Raw genomic sequence first — 17901 nt, 5'->3', positions numbered from 1 at the left:
TTTTTCTTTTGTAACTTCTGTAAGTAATTCCTAACTGGTTAACATGGAGCTTACATAAAATATAGTTATATATAACAATGTAAGTTGGAAACAACTCCACTTGCAAACAAATGCCTATACTTTTATCTCTCCTTCCCCCCAACCCCACATTATATAATGTCACAGTTTGCAGCTGTTTATATTGTGTTGCATCCATTATTTAGCTATATTTTTTATACTTTTGTCTTTGAACTTTTATACTACAATTAATTTACATACTACTGAAATACAGTTCTATTTTTGCTTATATATTTACTTTTACCAATGAATTTCATACTTTATGCTCTTGTGTTGCTGTTTAGTCTTCTGTCATTTCAACTTGGAGAGCTTCCTTTAGCAATTCTTGTTAGGCAAGTCTAATGGTAATTAACTCCTTCAGCTTTTTTTTAAATTTGAGAAGTCTTTATCTCCCCTTGATTTCTGAAAGATAGGTTTGTCAGTTATAGTATCCCTAGCTGGCAGGCTTTTTCTTTCAACATTTTCAATATATCATCCCACTCCCTTCTAGACTGCAATATGTCTGCTGGAAAACCTGCTTGCAGTCTTGGGCAGGTTCCCTTCTATGTAACAAGTCACTTTTCTCTTGTTTGAAAATTCTGACTTATGACAGTTTGATTATAATGTGTCTTGGTATTGGTCTCTTTCATCTTTCAGCTTATTTGGTGTTCTTTGGGCTTCATGGATCTGGAGTCTAGTTCTTTCCCTATGTTAGGGAAGTTTTCAGCTATTATTTCTTTAAATAACATTTTTGCCCCTTTCTCCTTCTAGAATGACCACGAGTATCCTGTAATTCCTTTAAGCTTTCTTCCCTCATTTTTATTTTCCCCCTCTAATTGATAGATTTCCTGTGACCCTCTGGTTTGTTGATCTTCTGCTTGATTTAGTCTGTTGAAACCTGTTTTTTAATCTTTCAGTTCCGTTATTGCATTCTTCATCTGTATGATCTGATACTTTCTAATATTTTCTGTCTCTGATGAAATTCTCACTTTGTTCGTGCATTGCTCTCCTGACTTTGGAGAGCATCTTTATGACTGTTACTTTGCATTCTCTGTCAGGTAAATCACAACTCTCCATTTCATAGGGCCAGTTTCTGGAGGTTTATCTTTTCATTTATTTGGAACTTACTTCTTCATTTTTCTTGTCTTTCTCTTTGCACCTTAAACACCCTCCTCTCCCAGTCTTCACAGACCAGCCTCATATAGGACATGAACCTCATGAATCCGACTGACCAGAGATTCTAGGTACCTCTTAACCAGTTGTCCAAACTGCCATCTTTGTTCTTAGTGGCCCCAGGAGAATAGAGTATGCCAGATCCTGCCAGTGCCTCAAGGCAGGCAAATACAAGCCAGTCCCTCAACAAGACAACTGGGAAAGCTGGGGCATTTGGTATGTGGTCCAACTCCTTCTTTCCTCGGGGAGAAGCTAGGAGCTGCAATTTACCACTACTTGTTCTGCATTGAGTTTGGAAAAGCTGTAGCAAATTCCTGAACCCTTGCCCAGACCACATGTGTTTTCAAATGGCTACTTTGCTCTGTGTTGCCCCCACGCTCCTAACAAACGCTGGGTGATGTTAGCTCTCATAGTTGAGTTAGAATTCAGTCCCCTTTGTAGTGGCCAGAAAGACTTTGGGAGGCTAGATATGAAGTCCAACTTCCAGGGAGAAGCTGGGACTTGGTTTTATCACTAGGAGCTGCAGGAAGTGCCCATATACCTGTCCAAACTCCCAGGAGACTAGTCCTTTCCTGTCTCATCAGCTCACAGAGACAGACAAATCAGAAGCCAGACCCGTAAGCAGCACCTGGAAAAGTCAGAGAGTGCATCTAATGCTGGGAGCTGGGTTTTATAGCTAGAGTGAGCTAAGGACTCATAGGAAGAGCCTTCAGGGAGATTCAAAAGTGTTGCTTTCTCTGAATACCCAAGAAGCCTAGTAAAATACCTACCCCACCAGTTCCCAGATGCAGGCTAGTTAGAAGGCAAACCCTCAGGCAGTAGCTGGAAAAGTTAAGGGATTCTATGTACAACCAAACCTCTTCTGGGCAGAAGGTGGGAGCTGAGCTTTGCTTCCTACTCACTCAGCACTAAGCCAGTGGGAAGAACCCTGGGAAGTGTTCACACAGCTATTTAAAACCTCTTAATTTTCTGAAGTCTTAGGGTATTAGTAAATGCCAGACTTCATCAGCTCCCAGAGATGGGTGAGTTAGAAGCTAATGCTTCAGGTAGCAGTGATCAAAGTTGGGATGCTAGAAGTGTGGTCCAAACCCTTTACTCCTCAAAGAGAGAGGCTGGTAGTTGGGGGTGGTCTCCCAATTGTTTGGCACATTGCTGGGGTGGGGTTTATGGTAAGAATGCACCTCACCTTTTCCGATCTGTTTCAGTATGGGTATTTTCATGGTCACCCTGTGTGCAGGAGTCTTAAGTAGTTGCTGTATTTCTTCAGAGGTGTTGATCCATGTGTAGCAGTTTATTCATTGAGTCCATGGTCTTAATTTCTTGTCTATTCAGAGGCTCCTTCGAATGCACTACCCTCTCTTCAAAGCATATTGAGACTGGACTTCTAACGAAAGCGTTCTGTCTATCATTGGCAAGTCTAGTTCAGCTAGTACTTATTTACTGACTGTGGAGAATATACTATACTAAGCGTTGTACGGGAAACAGAAATGAACCAAATGTGGCCCATAACTGCAAGAAAATTAGGGTATCAGGACAGATATGTTAAAAAAAAGAGGTAGTTTACATTAAAGTCAATGAAAGAAAGACTGAAAGTTTTAGACAAATAGATCTCTCAACTTGAGAAATCTTGGAAGGATTTACAGATGATGATGGGAATGTTTGACTTGAAGCAAGAGGTCTAAATTACAGCTTTTAGCACTTATTAATAGCAAGTTGCTACAGCCCAGATGGGCCAGGGAATGGAGCACTTCACCATCAAAAAACTATAGCGAGCTTAATAATCCAACTGCAGCTCTATCTCTGAGCCTGTCCATGTGGAGGGTGATGTCTGAAAGTTTCACTTCACTCTATTTCTGTGATCCCCTATCACCTGGGACTTGAGAGACATGTAGAATGTATACATTCAACCCAGACACTGAGAACAGAGTTTTCTTTTGGTAGAAATGTTCTTTATCTGCATTATGCAATATTGTAGCCTCTAGCCATGTGTGGCTATAATGAGGATTAAAATTGAATTAAAATTTGTTTAAATATACCGTGTAGCTAGTAGCCACCATATTGGTCAGTGTAGGTCTAGATCCCTGAGTCACTGTTAGTTAGTGAGCGAGTCACAAAATTAGGCAATGGTGTTGGGCCAGCATCTATTGTGTGGTTCAGAAAGTTAAATTTATAGAATCATGGGATTTGGGGATCATGGGCATCTACTTGGAATAAAACAGAATTACGTTTGTCTCCATATCTGCATACTAGCACATTAACTTCAATTGATTAAACAAATATGTATTGAGGATCCATTAACAGCAACAGAATTAAAACTTCCCAAGACATGTTCCAAGTATATGGAACACCTATACTTTTCCAAGGATTTCACAACTCATTTTTACAAACCTGTATAAACTGGACAATAAGAAGCATGCTGGAAGAAACCCCCATGTAGCTTTTTAAAAATTGCTTAAATAAGAGAAATCTGGGTTGCTCCCAGGCATACGGTATTCCAGATGGAGAGGGGAAGGAGCTAGGGAAGGCACACCCATTCTTTTAATAGGCACACATTGCTACTATTTCATCTCTTTGGTCAGAACTCGGTTAAACAGCCCCACCTAGTTAAAAGGGAATCTGAGGAATAGTTATTTTCCTCCCTAATGGCAAACATAGCAAACTAAAATATGGGGTTCTGTTACTAAAGGAAGAAAGAAACAATGGATATTAAGGGATAGATAGCACTCTCTGCCAAAGAAAACAAATATTCTGGATTCCACAATAACGCAAAATGTCTAGATTGTAATAGTAAAGCTGGAGGCACATAACAAACACTAAAAAAATCACTTTTACCCATCTTATGATTCACCAAAAATATTCAAATGAAAAACAAAGTTAGAAGAATTCAACTGAAGCAGTTATTTTTCTTTAATCAATCTAAATATTTTAAGTCCTTTATTTAAAGCAACAAATAATGTGCATTTGTACCTGCTAAAAATCCATAGCTATCAGACACAGGATCAGAAAATTTATATATCTAAAACATTTCACAACTATTATATTGTTATTGGACAATCATTTATTTAAAATAATATCCTAAATACTTACAAAAATAAATCATTGTTTCTATTTTTCAAGTGTCAAAGTTTTTCCCATAGAAAATAGAACCTTTTATAAACTAAACGTTACATTTAAATGCTACATCAAGTTTAATAACTGCACATTTTCTTCTATAGTTTTACTTTATAAATCTCCAAACTACTTCTTTGCAATGTTAAAGTTCACAGTAAGAATGTATGCATACGACCATACAAACCTTTTACATAGGAATGTTTCTCATTAAATATACAGAGAACCTAACATGGTATTGTGGCCTAAAGGCCACCTCACTGGGCCAGATGTGCCACTACAGAGAAACAGGTATAGATGTAGAAGCATTATCTAACATTCAAATTAGCACTCTACTTGCAAAGAGGATGACATCTTAGTGACGCCTACTCAGTTTAATGTTTCTAGATAAGACATTAATTCTTAATTATGCTAAATCATTAGTTCAACAGCCTATTCACTGAAAAAAGTAAGAGTGAACTTCAATGTTTCTCAATACATTAAGTTAATTTCAGGATAAACATCACTGTCATATAAATATACACTTTTTATTTTAAAAAGAGAAAGGACTATCAATCTTAGAGCAAATACTCAAAATTAAAGATCATTTCCAAATTGGTCTATGGTTTTACTTTATTATAACAGGACACTCAAGTCTTTATCAAGTAGATAAATGCTGAATTTCTCTTTGCTGGTATATGTACTTAAGCCTCACAATGCAGACACGTATAAATAATGGTTCATGATGAAAATGTATAATGCTTTACCACCCACAGGGTGTCAATCTCACATTAACCAGACGTGGAGAAGAATCTCACTTCTGATAAGTTCCTGAATTTCCATATGACTAATCACAATAATACAGAACTTTACATTAGTTTGTATAAGTACTTACGTATCAAGCATTTTAAATTCTACTTATCAACTAGAAGAGTGATAAATCATGAAATTTAATTTTTCTCTATGAAGAAAAAAAAATCTAGTCTCATGTCCTTTTTCAGAAACTGCATGATTACTTAGAAATTCCAAATAGAATGATAATTTATGAGCAACTGAACTGTAAAAATACTAATTTATTGGAATTGATGTTTTACAATAAATTCCATTTAAAGGGAGCTTGAAGAACTTGTAAAATCTCAAAGACAAGTAGTAAACACCGAAGGAGCAAATGACTTACATTGACCAAATATACAGAAATGTCATAATATTTAGAAAAATATAATTAGCATGCTAAAATATTTTCTAAGGCTCATTTCATTTCACTAAAATTTGTAGGCAAGCAGAGACTACAATATACGAAAATGCAAACCAACTAATATAAGTGCACCAATAAAAAACATCAAAATCTAAGAGGTAGTCAACAGAAGTAACCCTGATAAAGATATCCCGACAGATGCTTTCTATTCTCAAAGACCCAAATGCAGTATGAAAGTTTTGTATTTTCAGTGATTAAAAAAAATTTACTGGTGGAGAACCTAAAAACCAAGTATCTAAAAGAGTAATACTGTAAATGGAACAATACTTATATTTGCAAAGAAAGGCTAAGAATAAAATCTAGATCAGAGGTGTACAGCCTGCAGGCCAAATGTGGCCTAATGACAGTTTTTGTAAGGTTTAGTGAAATACAACCACATCCATTGTTTACATATTGTATACGGCTGCTGTTTTCATACTTAAGGGCAGAGTTGAAATAGATTATATGGTCCAAAGAGCCTAAAATATTTACTGTTTACCATTTATTCCGTTACAAGAATAAATGGTATTTTGCTGACCTCTAGTCTAGACATATGGCTAATAGGTATGTCGTTGTTGAACAGCACTGGAAAGATTAACTATGAATGTCACAACATAAGACATTCAACTGCAAGGAATACAAGATGCTGGGTATGTCAATATTCAATTCCTTTTCACACCTGAAATAGTCCTAACACTTTTATTATTTTTATTTTGCGGTCTGACATCAAAGAATATCTCCACATTATTATAAAAAAAATATAGCATAGCATTGTCCAACAGAACTTTCTGCAAAGATGGCAATGTCCTCACTGTCTAATACTGTAGCCACTAGTCATACTCAGCTATTGAACTTTTGAAATGTGCTTCGTGCAACCAAGGAACTCAATTTTTTATTTTACTTAGTTTAAGTTGCCATATATGGCTTGTGGCTAAATGTTGGACAGTACAGATTTAACACTGAAATAAAAGTCTAATATGTACTTACAAATGATCAGAAAAATTAGAAAGTAACACATTTGAAAATAAGAGCTTTGGGCAGAAATGAACTGAATACCATAAACTCAGCCCAAGACAGATTCCTTAATTAATAAAATCCAACTGATTCCAAATTATTTCATCACTGCACCAGTTCTTTTCAGTGACGAGGCAAAACTATTATAAAATCCTCTTTTTTCTACCAACAGTAGAACAAAAGGACATCCTACAGTATGGGAGAATATATTCATAAATGACATATCCGATAAGGGGTTGACATCCAAACTATATAAAGAGCTCAAGCACCTCTACAAACAAAAAGCAAATAATCCAATTAAAAAATGGGTAGAGGATCTGAACAGACACTTCTCCAAAGAAGAAATTCAGATGGCCAACAGGCACATGAAAAGATGCTCCACATCGCTAATTATCAGGGAAATGCAAATTAAAACCACAATGAGATATCATCTCACACCAGTTAGGATCACCATCCAAAAGACAAACAACAACAAATGTTGGCAGGGATGTGGAGAAATGGGAACCCTCCTACACTGCTGGTGGGAATGTAAATTAGTTCATCTATTATGGAAAGCAGTATGGAGGTTCTTCAAAAAACTAAAAATAGAAATACCATTTGACCCAGGAATTCCACTTCTAGGAATTTACCCTAAGAATGTAGGAGCCAAGTCTGAAAAAGACATATGCACCCCTATGTTTATCGCAGCACTGTTTACAATAGCCAAGAAATGGAAGCAACCTAAGTGTCCATCAGCAGATGAATGGATAAAGAACATGTGGTACATATACACAATAGAATACTATTCAGCCGAAAGAAGAAAACAAATCCTCCCATTTGCAAAAACAGGGATTGAGCTAGAGGGTATTATGCTCAGTGAAATAAGCCAGGTGGAGAAAGACAAATGTCAAATGATTTCATTCATCTGTGGAGTATAAGAACAAAGAAAAAACTGAAGGAACAAACAGCAGCAGACACACAGAACACAAGAATGCACTAACAGTTACCAAAAAAGGGACTGGGGAGGATGGGTGGGAAGGGAGGGATTAGGGGAAAAGGAGGCATTACGATTAGCACACATAATGTAGGGGGGGTGGTACACGGGAAAGGCAGTACAACACAGAGAAGACAAGTACTGATTCTATAGCATCTTACTATGCTGATGGACTGTGACTGTAATGGGGTATGTTGTGGGGACCTGATAATGGGGGGAGTCTAGAAACCATAATGTTGCTCATGGAATTGTACATTAATGATACCAAAATAAAAAAAATAAATAAATAAAATAAGAAATCCTTTTTAGCAGAGACCCCTGATAATTTTATCCTTAAAAGCAGTAACAATTGTACTCTTCATTAAATTTAAAAGTATGTGGGCATTTCATACAAAGTATTTTTTTAGCTTGCTGTCCATCAGAGAGTCACCTCATACAAGAATCAGTTCATTTCCATGCCCTTAATATTTCAACCATGCTGTACAGAAGCCCTTGTGTACAGTAGGTACATATAAAATCTATGACATTTTTTGAGTCTACAAAATTTCCAATTAGTCATTTTCACTATGCAAAATTATTTCAATAGTCAAATCTTCCAAATGTTAAATCTTCAATTCATTACATGATAAAATAATGAAGAATTAAGAGGATAAAGGTAAAATCTTGTATATATCAAGTCAAAAACTAACTCTGTATAGTTCTCCTGGTGCTACCTCAAGACTGTTTATATCATCCAAAACAATAAAACAAATATATATTTTAAAATTACATATTACTGATTACGCATTGGACATTAACCAAGTTACTGGTAAAACTGAAAATATGAAACTAAAATATACAAAGTCAATCTGAAATTACAATACTCTCAAAAGACAAATGTTTGTTTGAAATATGTGCTTAATAAACATCTCCAAATTATTCAAATGTACTTCATTAGAGAGATAACTAATTCTGTATTTTGTTTGAAAAGTCAGCTGGCAAAATTAATTTTATGCATTTTGATTTTAAATTGGCTCATATCATGAATTTCTTTTTCAACCTAGTAAGTAGTTGAAAGAGACAATATATTTTAAGGGCACTTCTGTTTATGTTTTCTTTTACAGTTTAATCAGATGTTGTAGCAGGAACTTTAACAGAGAGATTTCTTCTGGTGTTGGTGATGTGCCGTTGCTGAGCTAAAAAAGACCGTGCAGGAGTACATGCACCAGTGTCTTTGCACGCACCACTGCCGCTCACAAGCCTAGATTCCATCCCCAGTTTCTGGAATGCTAGACTCTGAACAAAACATAAACAAATAGCATGACTATTTAGAGTTTGTGAAGAGCTTTTCATATATATAAAGTCCTCAAAATTTAATCCTCAAAATTTTACTGTAAAATTGGTGTTTTCCTCATTTTTATAGAAAAAAAGCAAGGGGCTAATTAACCTGCCCATGGTAATGTTAGTAAGGAGGAGGAAGCAAAAGGTATACCCAGTTTCTCTACTGTAATCCAATAAATTTGAAATTATTAAAAACAGTAGCTTAAAATACTGTTCTAGAATTAAGCTTAATTTTAACAGTAAAAAAATAATCCACAGCAAATTGTTGTTTTTGGGCCATAATTCCACCCACTATGAGCAAACACAGCACCACAGAAAAGCTTAAATGGTTCCTGATGTGCAGTCCTTGGATTAACATTAGTACCACTGAGAATTTGTCAAAAATGCAAATTCTACCTGTAAATTCTACTCAGAACTATTGAAATCAGAAGTTTTGCAGATGAGTCCAAAAGTTTGTGTTTTAACAAGTCTTCTGATTTATGCTAAAGTTTGAGAACCACCATGATAATGCAAATTTACTCTACATTTTTGATACATGAGACATTCACTGTAATTGTAGCTGCTTGGTTTCTCAGTAAGGAAAATCATTATTTCTCTGTCACTAGAGACAATACAATTTTCCTGAATTTGACATCACTAGTAATACAATACAGAGTATATAGTAAATGCTCAAAAAATATAGGTTGAAAAACGAATACATAATGTGTTATTTAGTTCTAATATCTTCAATGATTATTGTGTCAAGAGGCCACAGAAGTACAAAGAAAATAATACACAGTCCCTGATTTTACATAGGATGGCCAATCCATGAGGGAAGGTTCTGGGTTCTAGGAACATTTCATACATAATTTCCCTCAAGGCTTTAAAAAATATGGTAGATTTTACCAAATAGAGAAGGGAGGGTAAGAGCATAAGGAACAAGGCATGTTTGAAGAGGGACAAATTCTATGTGGTGAAGCACAGGGTTCACGTGCAGAGTCTATAAATTGGTTATTTTCTCACACCAAATCAGTAGCAGCTAAGGTAGGTAAGGCTGTATTATTATCTATTTTCATTAGAATAACCGAAAGGAATCATATATATTATGAAATGCTACTTTTGAAAACACTCCAGTGATACCAAGGATGACAAAATAATATATATTTCAAATTATTTTTTACTATTTGCTCTGTTAGAACTGACAGACAATCATTAAAGATTATTTCCTGGGTTAAATGAAACAGGATAAATACAATAGAGGATACAATGAGAGGCTTTAAAGGGCATTAAAATAAATGTTGAGCACTAGAAACAATTTTGCATTACACAGATACTGATATTTCTACAGAAATCCTTCATGGAGCACAAATTATGTTTTAGCTCAAATAAGGCCACTTAAAAAATATTTATGAAGTGTGAGTGGGCTTCATGTGTGTCAACAAAGGTTGATGAGTCACAAAATCAATTTACTGATTTTGAAAAAGTCAAAATCAGCTAAAAACAAAGTGAAGTATACAATTTGGATTATGACCAACATTTTTAAAAAACTGGAGAATATGAGAGAAACTACCTGAGTGCAATTCACACAGTAGTCACAGTCAAATTATTCAGTTATGTATGTAAGCAGTATACATACTTATTTGTGTTATATTTCCTTCTGTGGTTCATGATCAAATTGTTAAACACTGTTCTAAACACCCAATCATTGGCTGAATTTCAACTTACCTTATTATACCAGGCAGAAACAATGAGTTTTTCTTCATAATCACGGAATTTTGCTACTTTACATTCACTCTGGAAAAAGATATGAGGACTATTAAAATCCCAGAAATAAACCGCAATTACTAAAAACGGAATCATTTTTTCACTATGCTCATTACTGAGAGAATTTGAAGACACTGTGAGGCACAGAAAATACTCAAAACATAAACTGAACAATGGAGAAATGCATGCATGACACCTTTATTTCTGACTAGTAAATCTTCACTTTAGCAATTTTACTGGTAGAACAGATAGTACACAACAGCAGAAACAAGAAACTAGTGATTTCTATGCTGCCATTCTCCATATCTGGGGAAAAAGGTAACAAACCGGCTTTCATCACAAAACAGAGCTGCACCTATGGAGGAGTCAAAACTAAGGAGAAGGACATAGTAAAAAATATCCCAGAAAACCTTTTAAAATCTCCTATAGAACTTAGCACAAATTTTTCTCTCAGTTCTTGGTGGCTGTACACTAGACTGTTGTGGCCGTATTTCCATGCTGGCGTACAGACTGACATCCATTTCTTAATTACTCTGCAGAGCTAATTATTTAACTTCACTGAGTACCAGAAAAGGTTGGCTCATATAAAAAATTATAATCTGAAACATCTGAATGTTCCTATGGCAAGTTGCTCATGATACAAAAGCACACAGGAAGCAAGGGGGTAAGATGCCCTTCTGGCTTCTATCCACTCCAGGCACAGACTTCCCAAGAAGCATGACAGACAAAATAATGTCTACTATTTGTATTACCTTTCTCGTTTTTATTTTTTACAGTGTGTTACAGATTAATACACATGAACTGAAGACCCACAGTTAAGTGTGAATGAACTGAAGTTGCTCCTCAGAGCCTATAGTTAAAGGCATGCTCTGTCACCATACTTGCCAGGGAGCTGCATTTCCAGAATCCACAATGATGTACACACACATTGAATAATCAGAGCAACTTAGTCCACGTCTCATTATTTTACAAGTGAAGAGACTAAGGACTAGAGAAAAGAGGTGATAACTTTAAGTTACCATTAAAGCTGAAACCCTGGCCTCTGATTTATGTCCTATCTAATGCTGGTGGTACCTAGATGTAAGATCAAGCCTCTACTGTATACATGGTACAATACACTCTGACACATGCCATAAAGAAAAACAATGCTATTGTCAGATGAATTCATGAATTCAAAGTACATGGAATCACTATGGAGAGATAACTAACTTTGCCTAAAGTATACGGGGGAAGCACCATAAACGAAGAGACATTTGAGTTGGATCCTAAAGAATGACTACTATTTCTTCAGAGAGAGAGCTCTCCAGTGCTTTCTACACTTGCTATGGCCTGAACAAGCACTTATAGCAAGTTATATAAGGCTGGTGTGACTCTGGATAAGTAAATCTTTAGGTCTTTAAACAAGTATTTCCACCACACTGCATATATATTGGCTTAGAAATAATACAAAGGAAATGGCAAATGAATATAACAAGTTTCTCTGGAATATAACATTTCTAGTTGTAAATCAACTTTTTAAATAAAAGAAATTGGCTGTCAATTATGAGAACTTCAAGGTAGCACAAGGAACTCATCATGCCTGTGCAGTTACACATGCGTTGTTATGAGGAAGTATATACTGACTTCAAGAATAGCATTAGAATCACATTATTAAAAATAGTTTTGTAAAACACTTTGCAAAGGAAACTAGAACATTCCAAATTATAAAACCTATCAATATATAATTCCATACTGACATACTTAACCCAGTGAGTAAAAATGATGTAATCATTGGCACAAAAATAACTTTAAAGTGTAAAGATTCAGCTAATTAATAAGAACATGCCATTACTAACATAACCTTGACTAATAACCAAGACTGCCACTTTAGTTCAACGGTTCCCTAGAATTCTGTAAGTACTTCCTTCTCCTGAAATTCTAACTGGTAAGTTTGTTTAGGTGCAGGTGAAGAACAGGGAGAAGATAAGAGAAGAAAAATTTGGTTATGGCATCTATTTTTAAAAAGGTGAGCATGGTTTCCTTGTTTTTCTCCTGAGTGAACTCTCATCCACATGATTTTAAAAGGAGCATTATCGCAGTACTCTATCAGAAACTAAGGCATATCCCCATGAGTGTTATAGAGGGAGAGAGATACTGCAATAGGGTACTTACTTTGCAGACACCGATCTTAAGAGCCAGTGAGATGCTTTGTAATAAGCACATTGCATACTAAAACATGACATTTTTAACTTGTAACTTCAACTTCTTGTGGAACTTGATCATTAAGGGCAAATATATGACAGCAGTTAATTACCAGGATTACACAGAATAATTAAGAGATTAAGAGATGTATGAATATAGAAGTTTTACCTCCAAAATCTCAATTCTTCTTTCTTTTTCTGCTAACTGCTTTCTAAGTAGCATTATTTCAGCTGATGCTGGATTTAACTTGGGGTCTAAAGTTTTTATTACCTGTTTAAAGAAAAAAAACATACAAAATCTTGTAAGTGGAAAATTATCCAGAAAGTGATCCAGGAGCCTGTTTACAATCTAATCTGTATAACAAAAGTAATATCCAATAGATAAGAAGTCATATAAAAATTCAGTACAAAAATGGGAAGATCCCCATCCCCAAATCAAATTTCCTTTCTCCAAGGCTCAGTACTCAGGGATAGTTATTTTTATTACTAAACTTTGAGCACTGAGGTCTTGGAATTTTATCTTTCCATGTTTACCTGATTTGAATATTTCTTAAAAAATTAAAATGAATTCAGTAATTAATGGGAACCTGCTGATTGTTCAAAGAGTAACGCAAAAATTTTTAGCAACAATCTTTTTACTACCATTATCTAGTTAAATGTAATTCAATATATAAAATCAATATAATAGACATTTGTGATTTTGTCTGCAAACCCTATGGTGTTCAATCACATTTATGTAAGTTACTGAATGTTGGGTAAGAAGAGATATTTTGTAAGAATGTGGTTCAGGGACTCAAACCATGTAATCAGCAGCAGGGCAGGAAACCAACTTGAAAATATCATATATAAATTAAAAGCAAAAGCAATAATAAGGTCATCTGTTATGATATAATTATCAATCTACTTAAAAGATTTAAAATTATTTGATGAGTCTCAAAAATTTCACTTACATTGACAGAAGTAAAGGAAAAAGACTAGAAGGTAATATGCCTAAAATTTCAATCATTCAAAATCATTTACTGAGTGCTGTGGCAGGCATTGTAATTTAATAATTCAAATATTAAATATTAAATGAAAATATAGGCAACATATTTATACAGAAAGCTTTTCCTTTATTTTGGTTTATCATAAACTTGTTCCTACATTAATGGAATTACTGTGTCCAAGGGTAAGAATATTTTAGTAAGATACTTGATGCATCTTTCTAACTGATATTCTAAAAGGATCGCTACTTTCACAAAGCAATGACAATGGATACCATATTCTTGCCTTATTATCATTTAAAACAAGTATTATCCAGTATCATTATTTAAAAAATAACTGCTTGTTTGGTAGACACGATTTTGCTTTTTACCCTAACATTACTGGCAGGGGAAGAGTAGATTAAAATAGTAATTTTTGTGCGTGAGAAAAATTCAGATAACAGAAAAATCACAACCATACTTGCAATCATTTAGAAGGCAAAAATTACGTGTTTGTTGTAATTAAATTATGATTAAAACTCTTTAATATTTCTGCTATTACAATGTGAATGCTGGGAGGGCAGGCACCCATATCTCATGAACCTCCATACCCTTCTCTGCCACAGCAGCACACAGAAAATCATTTTGAATGATCCAGTAATTTTTAGGCATATTTTGTTCTATTCTTCCTTTACCTCTATCAATAGAGGTGAAATTATCCTGACTCATTAAATATTTTTAAATCTTTTAAAATAGGTTGGTAATAATATCATACAGATGTCCATATTATTGGAAACATGTTTTTACTTATAATACATACGTGGTATTTTGAAGCTGATTTCCTTATTTCTAGGAGCAAAAAAGACATGAAAACAAACATTTCCAACAGTAGGATGATGACTAAGTATCATATTCCACTCAACAGAATATTATGTAGCCATTTTATATTGCAAAGACCGCTCCATAAGCAAGTATGTGTCTTGTTTACTGCTGTATTCCCAGTGCTTATCAAAACAGGTGCTCAAAAAACATTACATTACATATGAATAACATGAGGAAATTATTAATTAAGGTTAAAAATACAAATCATATGATCACAAATCTATGTGACATGATCATAGAAATTGTGTGTGCGTGCGTAGGTTATGATCAATAATCATGGAGATAATAAGCATTGAAAAAAATGCTCTGTAAGAAAATACACCAAAAGGTTAACAGCAGTTATCTCTGGGAACATTTCTATATTTTCTACTAAAAGGATTTATACTTTTATAACTGAGAGAAACTGAACTGTGGCAGAGACTGCCTGGATGTTTATCAAGCACTGTTTCCTCAAAAGTTGGGTATGGCTCTATGCCTATGTTCTATCCACTGAAACGAGACAGAAAACGGTTCATGCTGTTTCCAGGCCTGACCATTACATATCCCCGAGGCAGTCTAGTCTGTTCTTCCTCATCTACGGGTTAAACAATGTCAAGTGAGTCTGGGAACCTTATGTTCAAGGGCAGAGCCTCTGTCAGCCCAAATTACGGCGTGGAGCAGAGCCCTCCCCTACTGACGGCGACCTGTTGTCACCCAGAAGCAAACTCCCACCTTGTTAGGCCCGGAGATCTGGCAGTTTACTGTTGCTGTAGGTACTACTTATACCCTAATAAATGTAAAACTTAAACATATAAAAGGCAGATATATTAGCAATAGTTTAAAGTTTTATGTAAAATTATCTTCATTTGGTCAGTAAATAGAGAAGAGTACAGTAACATTCTCTTACAGTTAAATAGGAAAATACAATGGTATTCACGGACAAAGATTTCATGAGAACAAACACTACTTACAGATATTTAAGACTAAACAAGAAAGAAGGAAAAAGAATAGTGTGGTGAACATTAGAATTGTGTTTGTCTAATCTAAACTAAATGCTGAAACAATCTCAAACAAATTTGAAAAGCTCAATTTTCACAAAAGGCAATGTTCATTTTAAGAACTAAAGATTGCATATATCACAGTAGTCATTATCTCTAATGAGATCACAACAGTCCACATTTAAACTGCCCCTTAAAGCCATGTGTTTGTTTTATCTGGTGCTGACGTGTGAGAGGGAGAGTATGTGGACTGATGTGGAGATGCACCAAGAACCGGACAAGTGAGGCAGGGTAGCGGGTAAGCGATACAGACACAAGAAGAGTGCTATAATCAGGGGCATGATGTCACTCACATTTCTTGCTTTTTCCAAGTACATTTTATATCTTTCCTCCATTGCTTTCATATCTTCCTCCTTCTTCTGAAGAGCAGCTTCAAGTTCATTGATCTTTTGTACTATTATTGAAAATGAAATGAAATAACCAATTACTATGTATGTAAAATACTCCTTCCTCACACAAAAGATTATATTTATCATAATTATTTTCTGAAGACTGATAAGAGAGCTGAAAAGAGAAAACTTTTTCTTCTTTGTAGTGAATTCTTATCTAAAACTTTTGAATTATAGCCAATATATCCTCGATCATTTCATATTATGTTTTCTGAAAAATATAATCTACTTTGTGTAGCTATTTTTCTTTCAATCAAGCATTTCAATGAGCAAATACACCTTACAATGCAATCACAAGGATCATAAGAGATAATAAAGCATTTTTCCTACATAATGTTTGAAGTTCATTTTAACCAAATAATTATTTACATTTTCATAGTATTAATACTGTTATATTTTACAATGTTTGATACTCCTATATATCAATTGATTTTATTAGATTTGCATTTTTTTGCTTTAAAATTAAATAATTTATAACTTAAATCATTAAAAATTATCATAGCTCTTGTTTGCAATGACACCATTCTTTCATCCTTCAACTAAAAAGGGCAGGTCTTTAGATACAGTCTGATCTAGGTTTTTACAAATACCTACCATTCTGGTTTACATCTGGCTGAAGATCTTCAATGAGCTCTTGCTTCTTCTGTAATTCTTCATGGACCTCTGTTAGTTTTTCCCTAAGTAGTGGAAAGAACATGGAGTTTTGGAGCCAATAAAAACTGGTTTCTACCACTTTTAACATTTGTGGACTGTAGCCAACTCACTTTCTGATCCTTAGTTTCTTCACCTGTGAAATGAGAATATTATCTGCCAACTATTACAGGGGTTGTGAGGATGCAAACTGCCTGGCACATGATTGGTTCCAAAAATGTTAAATGTTTCTCCTTACCATCCTTACTTCCTATGAAAGTTAGCGGAAATATTTTCTAGGTTAAACATCCCACATTTCCATACAGTCAAGTTGTGATAGTTGTCTGCTTTGTAAACTTCAAATGACATTAATGATTGAAAAATGTAGGAGGAATTTGGGATCGCTGACAAGCACTTGAAATCTTTAGCATATGTTGTACTTTTCACTTTTTGGTGGCAGTAGTGAACACTCCATTAGCAACAGTCTATTTACTTTTATAAACAAAATCAGAAAAGTTTAAAACCCTTTCCTTCTCATATTTGAAATGAAATAATCAGTTTTACTTACATATGAGCTTCCAACTTCTGCTTTAGTTTGCTGGACTATAAAAATTAAAGAAAGTTGCTATAAGATAACTAATATGACAATGATAAATTTTCCAGACTTCAAAATCTCTACGTATCTTTTGAAAGTGTATTATTTAAAATTATACATCTTTGAAAATTTTGTTTTTCTAATGACATGCTTGTAAAAACACAACATTCTAGGTAGTTTTTACTTCAAAGGGGAAAGGAAAGGAGGATAGGAAATGAGTACGATAGCAGAAAAAAAATGCTTCATATTTCTGAACACCATGAAAATAAAATTTGAACTTGAAGAGAAATAGCAAATCCAAGCTGAATGTGATACATTGAGGAGTATCAAACACTTATATACCTAAAGAACTGTTTATTTAAAATACACATTTTATGATTTTAGGCTTTTAATAAAGAATTGACTTAAAAAACTAAAATAAGCATTTTTATAACAAAACTTTGTCATTATAAATGCAAATACTTTAATATTAACATCAAAATGAAGCAACTGGATTTTGGTTAAATAAAATTTTAAACAAAATTTCCTTTTTAAGAAAAGGTGTAATTTAAATTGCAACAGTAGTTCTGTATCATCTGAATAGTTGGAGTTTAAAGCATATAATCTGAAATATAAATTGGGCACCAATACATGTTTCTTAAAAGAT

At 34.4% G+C, this 17901-nt stretch overlaps 1 protein-coding gene across 1 annotated transcript in view; it reads right to left on the bottom strand.

Annotated features, from left to right (window-relative positions):
• Positions 1–4092: 4092 nt before the first annotated feature.
• The window catches only part of HOOK1 (hook microtubule tethering protein 1), a 61566-nt gene continuing 47757 nt past the window's right edge, over positions 4093–17901 (bottom strand). The window contains exons 17-22 of the mRNA XM_073234015.1: positions 17229–17263; positions 16625–16707; positions 15935–16035; positions 12930–13031; positions 10542–10610; positions 4093–8792 (exon numbers count right to left, since the gene is read on the bottom strand). Of these exons, the coding sequence (XP_073090116.1) occupies positions 8622–8792; positions 10542–10610; positions 12930–13031; positions 15935–16035; positions 16625–16707; positions 17229–17263 (561 nt within the window). The 3' untranslated portion in view covers positions 4093–8621. The remainder of the gene's footprint in view (positions 8793–10541; positions 10611–12929; positions 13032–15934; positions 16036–16624; positions 16708–17228; positions 17264–17901) is intronic.

Source organism: Manis javanica, chromosome 4 (genome assembly GCF_040802235.1).
Source record: "Manis javanica isolate MJ-LG chromosome 4, MJ_LKY, whole genome shotgun sequence".
NCBI lineage: Eukaryota > Metazoa > Chordata > Mammalia > Pholidota > Manidae > Manis > Manis javanica.
Note: the sequence above shows the minus strand (reverse complement) of the source record. Positions and strands in the feature narration are given on the sequence as shown.